Here is a 17,602-nt window from a genome sequence, read left to right as displayed (position 1 = left end):
GAATTTGGTGTGTCTGGGACCTAAAATCTTGAGTTTTGCTACAGTCACTTGGTAGTGATTCAAATGTCTGTATCAGAAATATCGGGGGGGGGGTCTCTGCCAGCCACCTCTGCAGCTTGTTTAGTGCCTTAAACATAAACACAAACATTCTGTGAAAACAAAGCATAATTATTATGAACAGCTGAGTAAAAGCTGAGTAATACTACATACAAAACATACAAATATTAGTTATACATGTGGTTGTTAATATTGGTCCAAGGGTGGATGTGGGCGGGGGTCATTTCTGTAACCAGCAGAAATGAATAATAAGAGACAGACATCCTTATTGTCTGACATGGGGACAGTTGAACGGATCAGCTGAGCTGATGAACCACAGCGACTGAGCGCTCAACGTAACCAAAAGGGATTGTACTAGTGTTTGCATTAAAATCTGAAATTCTTTGAAGCCCTGATTGTTGGTCCAGACATACAAATGGCAGTTTGATGACTTCAGCTGTAGTGATAAGGCAGGTTTTTTTGTGTGACTACAACACTAACCTGTAAAAATAAAAAGTCCATCACGTTACGGAAGGGACAAACATGTAAAGGCACAGACATGACAGACGAATGACAGTAGCTGCTGGAAATTATTACTCCTCTACTAGCTTATTACCATGACTTCATTTATCAGCATCTACTGGCCGGCCATGCAGCCGACAGCTCTTCTCTCTGTGTTCATTTATAGCACATATGGTCACATCAGAGGGGGAGATTCTCAGGGTTGTACAAATGTGGTCTGCCATGTTAATAAGACACGTTCTATATAAGAAAAAACATTGTAATGTACATTCAGCAGTGGCAAGATCGAGATGGACCTGTGCCGCACCGCCGTGGCTTCCAGCAGAATAACTTATGACAAAACGTGAAACAAAATGACCGCATAGGTCTGGTTTAACCCATCCCCTCCCCGATTTCAAACAAATACTGTACATCTACGATCAGTAAAAAGAAATGCATACATAATTGCAGAGTCAACAGCAGCAAGTGAGCAAGTGTTGATTCGAACAGGGACTGTTGATAGCTCAGAGTGCCCCGCTCATGAGGAGTGTCGAGGGGGGAAATGGATGTGCGGAGATGGGAACACTACAGTGTGAATCACGGAAATGTGAACCCACTTGGACTTCGCATGAATACAGAGGCTAATATTCACTCCTACAAACACAGGCTCTGCCCTTCATGTGCTCTTAAGTGTGTGTGTGTGTGTGTGTGTGTGTGTTCTTGCTGAAATGCTGTCATCTCACAATCGCTTCATGCTGCGAAAAGTGGACATGATGACTGACTCTTCATGGATAGTCTGACTGCCTTCACCATCCACTGGTGACTGTGTTTGCAGGCTTTTAACAATATACAACTAATCATTTTGTTTGTGATGTCATCGAAGCATCCTTCATGTTCTGAACGTGAAGAGAAATCTTTGTTTAGTCAACGTTACGCTGCCAGATCTAATAGGGAGCTGTAAATTCAGGGTCGTGAGCCTTTTATTCAGGTGTATATCAGAGACAACTGGGCTTTGGGATGTCGATGGCTGTGGAAAGTAAAGCCTACCGCACACCCTTCTTCTTCATGATCTTCCCACTGTTGTTTTCTTCACTGTCACAGCCTCCACTGCACCTCACTGCTTCATCCAGCAGTCCATGTATATACTGTACGGGTGAGAGAACAACAGAGGTGCAACGGAGGGTCCGTGGTGGATGCGTGACTTTCACTCTCTTACTTCCACCCACCTCACCTTGTCCAGAAATGCCTCGTCTTCACGTGTGACTTTTTACTGTGAAGATGAAACTAACATCAGTACCAAGGTATATACAACTAACAAATACTGGCTGCTGCAACAATAACATTAGAATTAATTTTCAATTATGGAAACATGATGTCATCGCTTGGACTTACAAAGCAGATGTTGGTCTCAGGGATGATGTCTGAGAGTGAAATTACGTCTTCGTTTCCAGACAGGTTGCCCGAATTATCTACAGCACCTTCTGCACCCAAACTGGAAGAGAGAATTGATTGATTTTATTTGATAAATTGAAAGACAGCACACAAATGTGCATACAGTACTGAATTTTATCCAGTAAAAATCACATGACCTATTTCAACTGTGGTCCTTATTTCTAGGCTAGGAGGCTGGTAGGAAAAGAGAGTGCTCCCAATATCCTATTTTTACACTAATAGACCTAATAAAATACATATTTCTATGGTGTATAAAATTATAAATGGTTTGTCCAGTCCTCCACTATATGACTTTGTTGATTCGTGCTCATCAACTTCTATTAGCTCCTCAAGAATATCCCCTATACAACACTGTAACATACCATTTTGCTGCACTGCATTAGAGCTATCAGCTGTTCCTGTAAAACACTCTGCCTGATGTGAGGAGCTGCACTTCTATCTGCACTTTAAAAAGCAACTTAAAAAGTCTGTTAAAAACTGCTCAGCTCTGTGCTCACTGACCTTGTATTCTTACTGATGGTCTTCATAGCTGACAAGCACATATTTATGATGTGCTAATGTGTGAAGCTTTGTGTTGCGTATGCTGTGTGTTCTTTTTTGCAAAACTTACATAGACCTTGTAAAATCTCAAACCATATTAAGTTTCGTCTGTTGAATAAAAGGCAATTAATACTTGAGTCTAGCGAGGCTGTAATGTTATGACCTATCACTGCCTTCTGTACCTGTGGTGGTCAAACTCTGTGTTTGCTGATTTGTGGACCTCCACCCCCACAGACCTGTGGAGAAAAGTCAGAGCAGAGAAAATTAAGCGTGAAAGTGAGGTGGAGGAATAAAGGTCATGCATTATCATCTTGGTCATGCTTTACCGTAGAGCTCAAATATACCAGATCAGTCAGTGAATTCCATAAAGTATGGCAACCATCCTGGACTACTAATAATGTCTATATGACATTTAAGAAATGTGATATAATGCCTATGTGTGCCTATTATAATACGGAAATGTAGGCCAGCCTTGGGGAGGGGCAGGGTGGGTTTGGATGTTGTGTGTTCAGAGTGATCTGCTCCATGTTTCTTGTTTTTTGAAAAGAATAAAAAAATAAATAAATAATGCTTTACCGTAGTGGGGGAGAAGTGGAGGCAATTCCCGTGCTGCCTAGTGACGAGGTGGACAGGTTAGCCTCATAGTCAGCAGGGTTTTCTCCCAGAGGTGGAGTCCTCGGAACAAGATCTGGTCTACCCAACTGCACGCCTGAGAACAATAAGAAACCAAATTCCAACACCACTATCTCCAATCTGAGCACAGGAAAGACAACAAAATAGAACTTAATGTTCTTGTGACTTTGTTTTAGACGTCTCAGTTCTTACCACAGTCAGCCTCTGAATCTGTGCTTTTGAAGTGGCTGTGGTAGACTAGTCTGGAGTCAACCGACTGTCCTGTTGCGTGGGAGAGCGGGGTGGGAGCTCCCAGGGTGGGGGCCCTCCTAAGGCCTCCCTGACCTCCACCACGACTCTTCTTTGATGGTGATGGTTTTACTGAAGAAGATGGAGGAAAGAAAAGTGGAAATATTCAATACATGCACCTTGACTTTTCACCACTGGGATTTCCATGCTGTCAATGCACCAGGCTATTAAAGGACTACTTCAGCCATGAATTACAAGTGTTTTAAACAGTAAGGTTTAGCAAAAATGCACATCTTTGGGAGGCACTGAGCATATGACTGGATAAATTAGACTTTGATTATACTGCAGGAGTTGTGTGAGAACTGTAAACTGTTTAACTGTTTTTAAACACAGTGTGAGTGATATACAAATGATTTTTTTTGTGGGTGGTGTTGCTTTAACTTCAGTACATTTAAGAATACACACACATGCATACTTACGTGGAATTTTCTTGAACACCGTGTTGCACATAAATTGCTGGAAACGATCTGCATAGAAGCCAGGTCTGTGAACTGACACTGTGTCCTGAAGTAGTAAAAGAGAAACAGAGCCATTAGATATTCATGTCTCTATATGCAAGCAAAACTGTCTTAGAACAGCACCTACTACTTTTTTTGTGCTCACGACTATCAATACTCTGCAATTTATCTTAATTAAGTTAATGAGTGAAAATGTCTAAAAATGGGCTCTTACCCCATCATGGACCAAAGCCTTCCAGGAGTGCTCCAACTTCTTAATAAACCTAAATAATGAGACAGAATAAAAGTATTTACAAGAGGTTACATAAATGGGTTATGTAGATGGGAATCTTGCTTGAATTCAAAAGCAATGTTTTTACAAGTAGCTGATTTGGCTGCTCTGAACAAACCTGTAGGACTGGAGGATGTCAATGATGCCAATGTAGATCAGCAGCCTCTCTCCTTTACTGTTACGAGATGGAATACCGCCCATGCTGGAGGGACAAGGCCAGAGGATCAGCAGCTGATCATTATATGTTCTAGCCACAGATTCAATACAAACACTTGTTTAAATTCAGGAATGAGACTCACTGATCTTCTGAATCCAGAACTCCCTTCCCTCGAGCCTCGCCCTGAATGGACTCCATGGCTGTACAGTACAGACTTTTCTGAGCTTGTGGCCGGCGCTGATCTGGGGTCACTGCTCCCTCCGACCCCCCGCTGTCGCCCGAGTTGCCCCCGCTACGCTCCCGCTCTCGACTGGCCTGGTCCATGTTGTGGATGCCCATCAACAGACTGTAGTCCATGATCTTGAAACTCTGCAAGAGCTGCATGAAACAGAAATACAATACATGAGCAGGAGCAAGCCCTCATGTCTTAAATCACACATACAGTTTCCCAGACAACACCACAGACTCTCAACAACAGTAACAGATATCAAAGTGAACTCAATTTTCTGCTGCTTTCAGTATAGTACTAGAATACTACTGCTCATGCAGGCAATGTGGCTGCTCTAACCACTTAAAACAAGCCCTGAAATAAAAAGCAAGAGGTTCTGCAACGCATATACACTGCTTAAGCAGGCAGTGTGGCCTGGGCATAAATTAGAGTGAGATATACATAAGCCATACCTGCAGCAAATTAGACAGCGACACATATCTCACATAATAGTATACACACACACACACACAGAAGATAATAACTCAACACAGAGCGGTCATGGTAATTGAGATACCAGAGACAATAATAAATGAGCGGTGAGACTTCGATTTATACCTCTGTGATGTAAACTTAAGTGGGCTCTGGAAGCAAAGTAACGGTGACCACAAAGCAACCACAAAGACAGATTAGCCTCTAATGGACAGAGATGTTTTGATGAATAAATTACACACAGCCTCTGTTATATAACTCGTTTGGCTTTGTCAAATCCGAAAACCGACATTATACACCACAACTGCAATTTAAAAAAGGTATCATCCCTCAAAGTATTAGTTTACAATGTCATGCAAGCTTGAGTCATCTCTGCAACACTAGACTGTCTGTGATGCCAGCAATAATGGAGCTTAACACTGAGTGACAAACAACACTGTCTAACAACACTGACTAATCGCCTTGGAACAAACTGAAAATTATAGACGTCTCCGTAAAAAAAAAAAAACAGCGAGTTAAACAGCAAAGAACTAGTGTTTTGTTTCCAAGAAGCTTATCGCACCTGCTGCTTAGTCTGTCAAGCTGCCTGCAGAATATCACAGAAATTTAAGAGTTTTTATTACATTTGTTGGTACCCCAAAGAGTAAAAAATATCCACTATGTAATTAGTAAAAAAATAAAATACTTTTTTTGATGACTCAAAGAATCAAAAAGATCCAAAAGATCAGATGCATAGAATAACTTTGGATCTATAATGGCTTTCATATATCTTCACACTGTTTTATGAAATGATATTAAAAGACTTGGGGTCTTATTTTACATTCGGCACAAAACGGCACACAGTGCAGCGCAACTCTCATTGCTCATTTCAGACCAACGCAGTTGCCATTTTCGCGCACAGCACCCACATCATGTAAGAAGCAAATGTACATGCACCTATCTGTGTATTCATGGATGTGTTGGTCTTAAAATGAGAGAAAGCGAAGGCACCATTGACCAACAAAAACCTCATCTAAAGTCAGTATAGGGCGCATTATTCAATAGTTCAGACAGTAAGATGCACCATCATAGCTAAGTTCACAACATGCATACACTCTGCCTGTTACACACACACAGGGATGCGCAGATGGGTTGCGAGTGGGTGAAATAATTTATCATTAATGAGAAAACTATTATTGCATTCTCTAAAATGAGCATGGACAAGTTTATCACTACAGTTTTTAGTGTGTCTGCATGTAAGTATTTGCTGCAATGACATTACTGCCCGCGGGTGCAGACACATCTGGCTTTTAAAGGGAATGAGAGATGACGCTGTGATTGGTTTAATTCAACTTATGATTAATTAAGGGACTAAATGTGCCATGCACTTTAGACTATGTGTTATACATCATTTAAATAGGGCCCTTAATGTTCAGGCAGTCAGATTCTGTGCATCTTTTTGGAGGAAAACACAGTGTCTTTTATGTGAGGGCACAATGATAATGTATTCTGCAGGTGTACGATCGCAGCTTGTTTAGGAATTTTAATAGGCTTATGCTTCTTGTAACAATTCACATGAATGTGTCCTGTAATCCCATGTGGACTGAGAGGCTCCAATGCATGACACTTAAATACAAAATGAATCAAGTCAATGGAAAACAAGTGTCTCTGTGACTCACCAAGCAGTCCCTCTGAATAGTCTTGCACAGGGCATTGTAGTTGTCCGCTTCCAGCAGCAGACCATCAGGCAGGTCTTGGATGAAGTCCAGGTCTTTGTAAATGGGAACCGCCTTTTCTCTCTCCTTGGGGGAAGCTCGTCTCTTATAGGTGGAGCCCTTCAGGTCGTATTTGAGGTGCATGGGGATGATCCGGGGCAGGAGATTGTTCATCACTACAATACGGATATTCTTGCCCCCTGCCTGAACGCAATACAGTCCGTAGAACTTGGGTAGCAGGGTGCGCTTGTTTTGGTTTATGTTCTGTGTGGGAAGAGGATTATAGAAAGGAGATATACGACACGCTTAAATTAGGAAAAAAATATTAGAGCTCCCACTCATTTAAGCCTCCTACTCTCATGATAATTATAGTTACTGCAATAATTATCACTCGTATTGAGCACGCTCCCACTTTGTGTGGTATTCACTCGTCAGGCTCACCATGAAGTATCCAGGCAGCAGTTTCTGGAGGAACTCTGCCTCTTTGTGCTGAACAGTCTTGATAATGAACTCATCATCACTGGAGACATAGAAGAGGGATCCGCTGGCCCCGGGGTTAGACAGCTCGATCAGTGGCTCGTTACACAGAGAATACTTTGAGAGGAAGAGGAGTCTGCATTAGTGTCAAACTGAGACAAAGCAAACATCTTTGGGATAATCAGTACTCTAATTTAACTAAACCTGCAGTTCTTAACCAAATGCAGGGGTTGGGTGTATAAAATAGTTATGGTGTGTTCACTCTAACAGTGAAGCAAAATGTCTCACATGGCATGATTACATACAAAGTATATGCACAGACACGAATTAACTGGAATTTGCACCAGGTGAAGCTAACACCCCATTTTTGCGCTATTTGCAGGAGTCAAATTTTTTCAACTTGCACTAGAACTTCATGTGTAGCTGTGTTGTGAAAGCCTGTCAACACTGAGATCTGGTTGAGATTCCAGAGAATAAAAAATAAAAAATAAAAGAATAAAAAATCTCCATTGTTTGTGGACACCTGGAGCTCTACGACTTGATATCAGTACTGTACAGAGACAGAACTAACACCGTAATAAAGGCATCACCATAGGCCACCTGATATAAACGACAGACTTCTGACACTAGCCTCTTTTACAATGCCTGCTCAAGGTGGGAATTTCACACTGTTGCTCCACATCGCCATGCAGTATTAAAGGTGCAGTCGTGAAATGGGGGATCAGAGTTGTCTGGCCTTTAAGCTAGCAATGCTAAATCAATGTCTGTGTAATAAGGACAGCCAAAAGGACAGGACAGGTGTGATGTTTTGACGATGTGTTGTGTGTGTGCAACAAACTGCCGGGAGACATAAGCCCCTTTTACACTGCCAGATTTTCCGCGAATGTTGGGCCGTTTTGCCGGCCAGCTGCGAGCGTTTAGACACACAGAGCCGGACTGGCGAGTTGATCGAAAGTGCCCAATTTTCCGCCTCGCAGGGTAAACATATTGGCGGAACCCTTTTAGTTTAAACAGACCAAGGCGGCCTTCCTCAACGGGAGGGGCTGTTGAAGCTGCATGTGCGAGCCACTGGCGGTGGATAAACAGGAAACAGCTGATAGCAGGAATTAGTGAGCAGCTAGTAGCAAGAGGGAAACGCAAACCTGACAGACACTGTAAAGATGAGCAACTGGGGAGACAAGGAATTGCGTGCCCTCCTTGCCCTCACAAACGAAGAGGCCATTAACTGTCAGATGACGGGGACGGTGAAGAACGGGCCGACTTACGAGAGAATCACTGAAGGACTGACCATCCGCTGCTTCCCTCCCACATTACTGTTTACATCACACGCTGAGCTACATGTTTTGTTACTTGCTCATGCCCCCCCTTGCCCCGAAAAAGGCGCATTCTGTATAAACAAAAGTAGGTAGGCGGCATTTTGCCACACTCCATGATTTTGTTTTTATACTGCCAATGCTGAACAAAGACTGATTGGGCTTTCCTGCAAATTTGCACAGTTCCTATCTAAAAAGGACTTCAAAAAGCAGCCAATAACAAGAAAAGTGGTCCAAAATGTCTGCAAATTGGGAAAACAATGAGGTACAGGAGCTCAAGTAGAGGACAAGATTAACCACTGTGTAACAGGGATGGTAAAGAATTGTTATTGCCATGTTATACAGTCGGTGCTGTTAATAAAGTGCTGCTGATGTGTATGTTATATGTAACACTAGTGGCCAACGCTGTTATGTTACATGTCACATCCATCACACCTCTTTTGTTTCAAAGATGCCAGTATGCTGTCTAAAATCACACACTGGTGTTGTTTGGTTGTGTAAAAATGCGAAGACGGCATAAAGAAGGGACTTTGTAAAAATGGCTACTGACTCCTTACTGCACCAAATGAATCTGTCGGCATAGTCAGACTACAGAGATATGGAGCAGATTAATATCAGCTAGAGTCTGAAATTCCGAAGTGCTGTCTTTAAAAAACAGCCAGAGAATAGAGAGAGTCAAAAGGGGAAAACCCCCAAAGCAGGAAATGTGACAAAAAATGCTTGGATTAAGGCTTCACTCAGACCTGTTATGGCAGGAATTCATGACCACAGCATCAACAATTTGTGGCCATGGAAAAGGAATGCCTTATTATTGCAGGAAAAAGGCCACTTAAGTTTTTGAGAACAAAACTACAGGGAGCTACAGGGACAAAAATCTGTCTTGTAAAAGCTGTTACAGTAAACGAGAAAGCCCTTCAGGCCTCATTGGAGTCTCAGACACTTTTCATATGCATAGTATAGTTGTGAAAGCCACTGAACCAAAACATTTTACAAAAGAAGTAAAGGAACGGTGACTGAATTCATAAAGAGAGCAGCTTGGAAACATGACAGTGTGTGTTGCGTTTAAGTACTGACCAGGTAGTCATCTGGCCGAATGCCAAACAGTTCTCTGAAGTAACGAAAGGCAATAGGAGCATAGGTCTTGAAGCGAAAGTCACTGTAGTGATGAGCAGGAGTCAGATTACTGCCTTCACTGAAAACACATGAGAGAGAGAGAGGCTATTAAACTACATGAGATCAAAAACCACAAAATCTAAATGTTTATTCAGCTACACCTTCTGTTACCAACCTGGGGAAGAAGATGCTTTCGACCACCACAAAATCCTGCATAAGAACATCCCTCTCTGCCTTCTGGCTCAAGCTGCCAACTGTGTGAGTGATGCCCAGCTGGATTGCACCTTTTAGGGCAGACGACGTGGTCTGGGGGAGTCAGGGAGGAAAAGATAGTAAGCACTGAAACAATATTTTACCCCTGTGACTTCTGCTGTTTCACTCACTATTCCTGAGATGTCCGGCGGCAAGAAATTCCTAAACTAATTTTAGAATATATAAACACCTAACACCTTTTCCACATTTCACCTCTGCTGCTGACCCCCAGCCTGTTCTAACCTTTTTATAGGTGGTCTCTCCTGTGGTGGTCTCAACCCCCCGGTGTCCGATGGTCTTCTTCATACTCTGATGTGTGCCTGAAGAGCCAGGCATCTGAGGAGAGGGGCGGAGGGAGAAACATTCAGGGTCTGGTGAGTGCTTGTGAAAATAGAAGACAAAGAGCTTCACATGACAACTTCATCCTGACAAGTTGCCAAAATCTCAGCAAGGGTCAACTTGTTTGGAGACAGAAGGGAGTGAAGGCAATGTCAGTTTGTCATATTTTAACCATGTGTGACTAAGGATGCCATGCTGAGGAAATTTTCCCACTGGTTAATAAACTTGTATCAACACCAGTGTTACCGATTACACAAGAAAAGACAAAAGAGTACTGTATAAAATTGCTGCCAATGCAAACTCAACATTTCCTACTGCTGCAGCTTCACATTAAAAGCATTTAACTAGCGAAACTTTAAACATTCTATGACATTATCTTTTATCAACAACCTGAGCTGTTGCATTTCAATTATCACATTTAAATATATTTATTTATTTTTTACGTAGCCAGGAGGGTCCCACTGAGATACAAGATCTCTTCTTCCAGGGAGTCCTGGCCAAGAGGTAAAAGGTTACAGTATCAACACTGTGGCATTACTGGTTCGTTTACTGGCCCTGGTACAGACAGTGTGCACAAACAACAATACAATGAACCATTGACCACATGTCTTTGTCAGGCACCTGTTTTCACCTGTGTAATAAACATAAGACAGTCTCTTTCCTCTCAAGCTGATGATGACGCTCAAACTCTCTAAACCTGTTCTCTTTCTCTCCTCAGAGTTGACTGGATCAACATTTACTTTACCTGGGACTTGACATAATACAGAGGTATTTTCATTAATTCACTGAGATCATGTCTGACGTCTTTACCTCTGAAGGGGCCATTTTTCGGATGCCACTGGTCCCTAAAAACAGAAAAACAAGTTAAATTGGGATTTACAGCATGTACCACTTAAATGCTAAAGCTTTAAAGCCATAGTTGATAACTTCTATAAAAAAAAAAAACTTTTATCATATTTGTTGAAACTGCCTGAGCTAATCTTCTGTCTCTGTCTGTCTGCCTTTCTGTGTATAAGTGTTTGCTTGTCTAGTAGTGATACTGGGGTATTACTAAAACAATATAGAAAAGTAAGTAGATCAGCGCTCTACTCAGCGCTCTAGCGATAGTTCTGGCTCGCTGGGAAGCCAACATGGCCGGCTTCCAGGCTTCAGGGTGCCTCGTCTGAACCCGATGTTCCCACGCAGATACCGACATTTGGCACCTATTAATTTAACGCAAATCGCTACTTAATGGTACCAAAGTAAATCGGTTGGCATCCTTAAAAAATTTTTTGGTGCTCAACCCTATCTGTTACTGCATTGCCAATTTCTCATCTCAAATGTTTTGAGAAACTTATTTTAGTGTACTGTTTGGCTGTAAAATGAGAACGTTTGCTGCCGTTTTTATAAAGGCAGCAGGGTCAAAAACGCTCTCATCTCACAACTAAACTAACACGATCATATGTTTCTAAAAATGTGAGGTAAGAAACAGGCGATGCAGTAACAGAGTCTTGATTCATATTTGATTAGCATTGCCTACATCAGCAGTTTGACTGCAGTTCATAAACTGTGACTGACATGACTGACAGCTGCAAGTGGCAATGCCATTAAAAGCAATATGAATAGGCACAGTAACATGACTTTTTCAGTTTCTGTTGCAGGGATAAAGTGACAGTGTCAGCAAATATGTAAAAAATAAATAAATAATTTCTTTTTTTTTTAATAAAAGTTACCAACTACAGCTTTAAGGAACAGTTGGTTCCCTTGGTCAGACTGACCCTAATTAAACCCATGTAAATGACAACCCATGCAGTCAGTGTAAATGTGATGCGTGAAATAATTTTAAGGGACTTTGAGTTGGCATCTTTTAACATGGAAGAATTTATTAATGACTGTTTAAGAAAGCCTTTGCTGGTTAATTAGGAGGGATATTTCCAGCACTGGCTGATGACTACGAGGCCAATGATGAGCCCAGACCTAAATGTGGCCACAGTAACTAACTGCTGCCCTTGATACACCAGCACTATGTGAACTGGAACTACTTCTCCCCTGAGCTGGCTGCTCCAGATTTATCCGGTCCCTAAAGATGTGCGTATACAGCCACAACCTCCTTTCAAAAAAACTACAATTTCTTCTTTTTGTAACAGCCTACTTTGTGTCTCACAGTAACTTTGCTTCAATCATTTTCATTAACTCCAAATGCTAATGACAATATATTGTTTGTTAAATGAAGCCATTCAGCAAACTCAGCTGATCAGCACAGGAGTAGTTCCTTGTAGGTAAGGAAAATGTCATGAATGTTACAGCCATCACCAAGCAAAGACCTCTGGGTGTGTGTAAAACTTGCTGGCTCAATAACCAAAGATAAGAAGTGAAATTGTATACATGACCCAGACTCATGGATCTATCCTCCTGGGTAAGCATGATAACAACCACAGCACACAGTAGTTTTGGAAGAAGGGCACACAGTTGAAAGAAAAGAAACACTCAACATGATTTCCTATGCCCTTACATAAACTTGCTGTTTAAACCTACTATCTCGCCCACTCTGCAGGCACCTCTAGCCTGTAACCAATGGCAACATGTACTTCAATGCTGCAGTGCCACAGGTCAATATATACAAAAGGATGCTGGGAAGATTATACACCTGTAGTAACAACACTGTGTGTGAAAATTCATCTACGCCCATCAGTCTCAATCCAGAACGATGCTTGGTAAGTGAACCCAAGAAAGGTGGGAGTGTTAATAATAAGGCAGACTCGCTGAATGCCATGCATCTTTTCTCAGTTAAGAGGGACACACGGCAATCCTCCGGGAAACAATGAGCGTCATTCTGCCCACATTCCCTCTTATTATGTAAAACGACACACTATACCATCACTACTCATGCAGTTTCTGCTCACGCACACAGAAACACTCACGCACACCCATGCGAGTACCTCGCTGAAATGCTCTCCTCCAGAACTGAGTCCTAATATCTGTGGAGCAGGACATGGTCAGCCTAAATGGCTTAACCTGGTAAATGAGCAGTGCTGAACACAGTTACTGACCCCATATAGGTACAAGACAATGTGTTTTATGTAGAGCTGAAATAAAGAGCTGAAACAATTAGTCGACTGATTAATTAGTTGTTAACTATTAAATTAACCACCAAAAAAAAAGGTTACCAAATAATTGGTTTAAGTCCTTTATTATAGGGGAAAACAGGTAAAAATTCTCTGATTCCAGCTTCTTAAATGGGAATATTTTCTTGTTTCTTTTCAACAATTCGAAACATTTAAGGATGTCATCTTGGGCTTTGGGAAAGATTGATTTTTCACCATTCTCTGACATGTTACTGTATAAACCAAACAACTTATCATTTATTCGAGAAAATAATCACATTAATCAACAATAAAAAAAAAAAATTAGTTATTGCAGCCCTACAGAAATGATCAATAAAGACAATAAGAAAGTTAACCAGCAACTATTTTCATTATAGACAAATAATATTGTCACCTTTCAAGCAAAAATTCCTGACATTTTCAAGCTCCAGCTTCTTATATTGAGAATATCTTGCTTTTCCTTTATCATATATGATAGTAAACGATATCTTTGGGTTTGTGATTCATGGTCAGATAAAAAAAAGATGATGCCTTGGACTATGGAAAATTATGATGTGTAACTTTTTGCTATTTTCTGCTATCTTAAAGACAAAACAGTTCATTGACTGATGGGGTGTAATGATACAATGTGGACTGACATATTGATTCAATGAGCAGCGATCTAATATCATTGATGCAAAGTGAAAACAACGATACATATGATTATATTTAAGGTACACCTTTATTTTGAAATTCCCATGGCATGTCTGTGTCACCATTTCTGTCCAATCGTACCTCAGTCCTGAACAGTCAAATAATGATAGATATGAATGAAACCAAGAAAAAGATAACGAGGATATTTACTGATATCATCTCATATCTATCGCAGGCCCCTGAACAGAATCAAATGAAAATTGTATCATGGCAGACTTTGTTATATATGCAAATATTTCATCAATGTTCAAAGAATTGTTATAATATAGTATTGTGATAAAACATGCGATTCACACCCCTCTTGATTAATCAATTAAATAATTAGCAGATGAATCTATAATGAAAATAATCATCGACCACATTCCTCATTTTAACACACTGCAATTCATCCGAAGAGTCAATGTTGGACTAGATAATGACACACAATGTGCAGCAGATTCAGGGAAGGAATTACCCAACCCAACTCAACCCAATTACTTAAGAATGACTTTAGCTCATCAGCGTCAGGCCTTACGACAATAGGCAAACCATCTGTTCCTCTCTGTATACTCAACAACTCCCTGCCAGCCCTGATCACATGTAGCCTGCAGGCAACACAAGGCAATAATATGGGACACACACACTCTCCTAACATCATTTTCTGCCTGTGAATACTCCATAAATATACTAATTCTTGCCCTGGTGAGGAATCAAGGCCAATAAGGGCTGGTATACCAGATCCACATTATGTTACTGTCACTCATGTGCCTGTGAGTGTGTGTGTGTGTGTGTGTATTTCACTGAAAGCTGTATCTTGTATTTGTACACTCTCAGGCTCTCAGCCATGTGGGAGCCACAAGAGTGCTTTGAAGCCCCTATTTTTATTCACTGATTCAGACTGGGTGGTTACCACGGGAAGAGCAACTCCTCGCTACACAGGGGAAGTTAATAATGACACACAACTAAATGGATTAGCAAGATGCAATGTCCCCATCATCTGTTCTGTCTGGAAAATAAGACACCTCGAAAGCACTCAAACTGCCCACCACCCATCTGTATCTGTGTGGGCGCTGAAAACTCAGATAGCCCAGTTTATAAGCAATCCACCATGCAAAGATCTGAAATTAGACATCCTAGATAAGCTGAACAGAGACGGCAGAATGAATTAAGGCTGTTTATTAAGCATGACAACCCTGTGTATATGCTTACAAGAATGCAAGAAATCAATAAGATCAATACTTGTTTTGATAATAAATCACCTCAACTGTGAAACTCTGAAAAGCAACATTAAATGATAGGGGGCTGGTGGTGAAGGTACCAAATGGAAAACTGATATTTGTTGCTAGCTTTACCACAACCCTGTTAGACAGAGGAAAAGGAGGGGTGTAACAGGCGAGGAAGGCTGGGGGGGACAACAGGGTAGTTTCCCAAAGAAGGACAGACCAATTTTAAACAGCAGCCACTTAGGGCGTAGCATACATTTACTTAAATAATACACCTATACATTAAATCTCATATCCATCCTCCTGCGTCCAGCTAACTCATTAGCATACAGACACCGTGTAATGGTAACCAAATTGCCGGCTTGATAACTAAACAAGCCACTTGAGCCAACGTGGTGCCAGGATTTATTTCTTTAACGTTACATATTAATTATCCAAAAAGGTAATTCGATATAAATATTGCCGGCTCGCTAACTAAAGCTTCGTGTGATTAAAAGCAACTGACCAACAAGGCTAAACAAGCTAGCCATTTCTTGGTTCATTTATTAGGGTTGAAAAGCCTCGATGCTAACTAGCTAACTGGCTAACCGGGACGTGAGAAAGCCACAGTCACCGCGTCACGCCATCATCGTCGGTACAAAATGTTACACAGCTCAGTTTGTATGTTCTTTTAAAGACAATAAACGAGGAAGATTTATTGACTCAATACCTGTCGGGGCTGTTGATCCCGAGTCTGCTGTTCCAGCAGTCGCCATTACGATTTGACTGTTCTCATCACACAGACAGCACCGACAGTTGAGCTCTGATGCTCGTGCCGCAGCAGCGCCACAGCGCCCCCGGTGGACTGAAAGGGAACAGTTTCAGTTTGACTCTACCAGCACCTATTCATTTATTTACACAGCAAGTTTAAAAGTGAAAGGTGAGGTCATTCGGGACACTTTGACGTAGATAACAAAAAAAAAAACCACCTAAAATTCTACATGTTATTCCCAAGGTCTGAGACAGCCCAAAAATACTGTAAAAAATGAACCACTCTCTCTCAAATCCAAAAACTAGAGTGCTAAAACCCAAATTTGTGATGAAAAGATGGATCTGTGACATGGAGATGTCACAGATAATAATGACGGCACCCAGGTGAATGGTCTGAGTATATGCTCATTTGGGTACAAAAAAGAAAACGAACATTCTGTGGATCCAAAAAAACAGGCTCCCATTCATTGTCTATGTGGCTTTATACCCCATGACATCACAAGTTTTAGTCATACTTCTCTTGTTTCTGGCTTTGAATGAGAGAGTAGCTCACACATTGTTCACTGATACTGGTTGAACTTTTCGAGGTCATGGAAATAACCTATTGTTTTGGGTTTTTTTTACCTGATTACATCCATGTATTAGTTCAGTCACTGATTCATTTAATTATAAACATAACCTAGCTTTTCAAAACAAAAGATAGTCCAAAAGATAGTTGAAATGTGTGTGTGCTTGTGTTTATTATTTATTTGGATTCCCATTAGTTGTTACCAAAAAAATGTTACTCTTCCTGGGGTCCATGTTAAGAACATAATATGTTTACATATTATTATATAGTGTATGTGTACGTAACAGTATATATAATGTAATGTACGTGTACAATGATGGCTGACATGGACTCACTGCATCATTTTAAATATTTTTTTAAGTGACAAAAATACAAAAAGATAGATATTCAGGGGTGAAGTATTCTTGTAATGACAGAGTAAAATATTTTGTAATGCCGACTGATCAGCAGGTTTTTTAAATGTGCAAGGCTGCTACGTATCTGCTTCAAGACTATGAGTCAAACATTTGAGTCAAGTTTTTAAGCTGGGTATACCAAAAGAATGTTGTCTCTGGTAGGTTAAATTACATCTAATACCCATCACACTTTATTAGAAAAATATCAGTTTTGCCATCACACAGAGGATTTAGAGTCCCACAAACTCAACTGAACAGGCTGAGAAAGTTTAACATCAAGTGGTTAAAAGTAACAAAGTATGACATCATGTGATATATATGTTGCATGAAAACCAAAAGTACAAACAGGGTATTTGTAATTTTAGAGTAAATTACACCAGAATTCCTAAAGTCAGTGGAAGATATAAAGGGCAGGACAGAAACCAGAGGATCTGCAACCCCTCTGATGATAATCATGTGGGAGGTGAATATTATATTTCGTAAGCTTAATGACTTACAGAGAAAGGTATTTGCCCAAGTATTATTCAGACCTTCCATCTATGTTTAAATTAATTTTATTATTACAATCTCTTAAATCAAAAGTAATCTATAAACTAGGTGCTTTTTTGAAGAATGTGCTTCCTCTGTTTAAGTAACACTGGTTGTAATTTAGCCATTGTTTTACTGTATGTAATGTTGTACTCCATA

General features: G+C 40.8%; 1 protein-coding gene across 2 annotated transcripts; it reads right to left on the bottom strand.

Annotated features, from left to right (window-relative positions):
- Positions 1-88: 88 nt before the first annotated feature.
- On the bottom strand, positions 89-16,027 carry pip5k1ab (phosphatidylinositol-4-phosphate 5-kinase, type I, alpha, b). Of its 2 annotated transcripts, XM_033640517.2 has the most exons (16): positions 15,912-16,027; positions 11,035-11,069; positions 10,129-10,221; positions 9,809-9,939; positions 9,595-9,712; positions 7,172-7,324; positions 6,695-6,994; positions 4,479-4,714; positions 4,298-4,381; positions 4,123-4,171; positions 3,870-3,954; positions 3,355-3,522; positions 3,106-3,238; positions 2,712-2,765; positions 1,930-2,029; positions 89-1,807 (listed from the first exon to the last, which is right to left on the bottom strand). In XM_033640517.2, the coding sequence occupies exons 1-16, from the start codon at positions 15,955-15,957 to the stop codon at positions 1,805-1,807; spliced, it is 1,788 nt and encodes a 595-aa protein (XP_033496408.1). In that variant the 5' UTR covers positions 15,958-16,027; the 3' UTR covers positions 89-1,804. The 2 variants fall into 2 exon arrangements, with proteins under 2 accessions (XP_033496408.1, XP_078027667.1); XM_078171541.1 differs by lacking the exon at positions 89-1,807 and having other exon boundaries at positions 1,844-2,029.
- Between the last annotated feature and the right edge of the window lie 1,575 nt (positions 16,028-17,602).

The sequence above is a fragment of the Epinephelus lanceolatus genome, chromosome 10 (assembly GCF_041903045.1).
Source record: "Epinephelus lanceolatus isolate andai-2023 chromosome 10, ASM4190304v1, whole genome shotgun sequence".
Classification (NCBI taxonomy): Eukaryota; Metazoa; Chordata; class Actinopteri; order Perciformes; family Serranidae; genus Epinephelus; species Epinephelus lanceolatus.
This window is presented reverse-complemented; position numbering and strand designations above follow the sequence as displayed.

Bases quoted from the DNA above. Each gene is read 5' to 3' on its own strand.
- pip5k1ab (XM_078171541.1), bottom strand. From the start codon at position 15,957: ATGGCGACTGCTGGAACAGCAGACTCGGGATCAACAGCCCCGACAG. The intron at 7,325-9,594 runs GTCAGTACTTAA...TTCCTCTCAAAG, and splicing joins TTCGGCCAGATGACTACCTG to TATTCTCTGTGTAACGAGCC. The intron at 3,955-4,122 runs GTAAGAGCCCAT...TTACTACTTCAG, and splicing joins AGGCTTTGGTCCATGATGGG to GACACAGTGTCAGTTCACAG.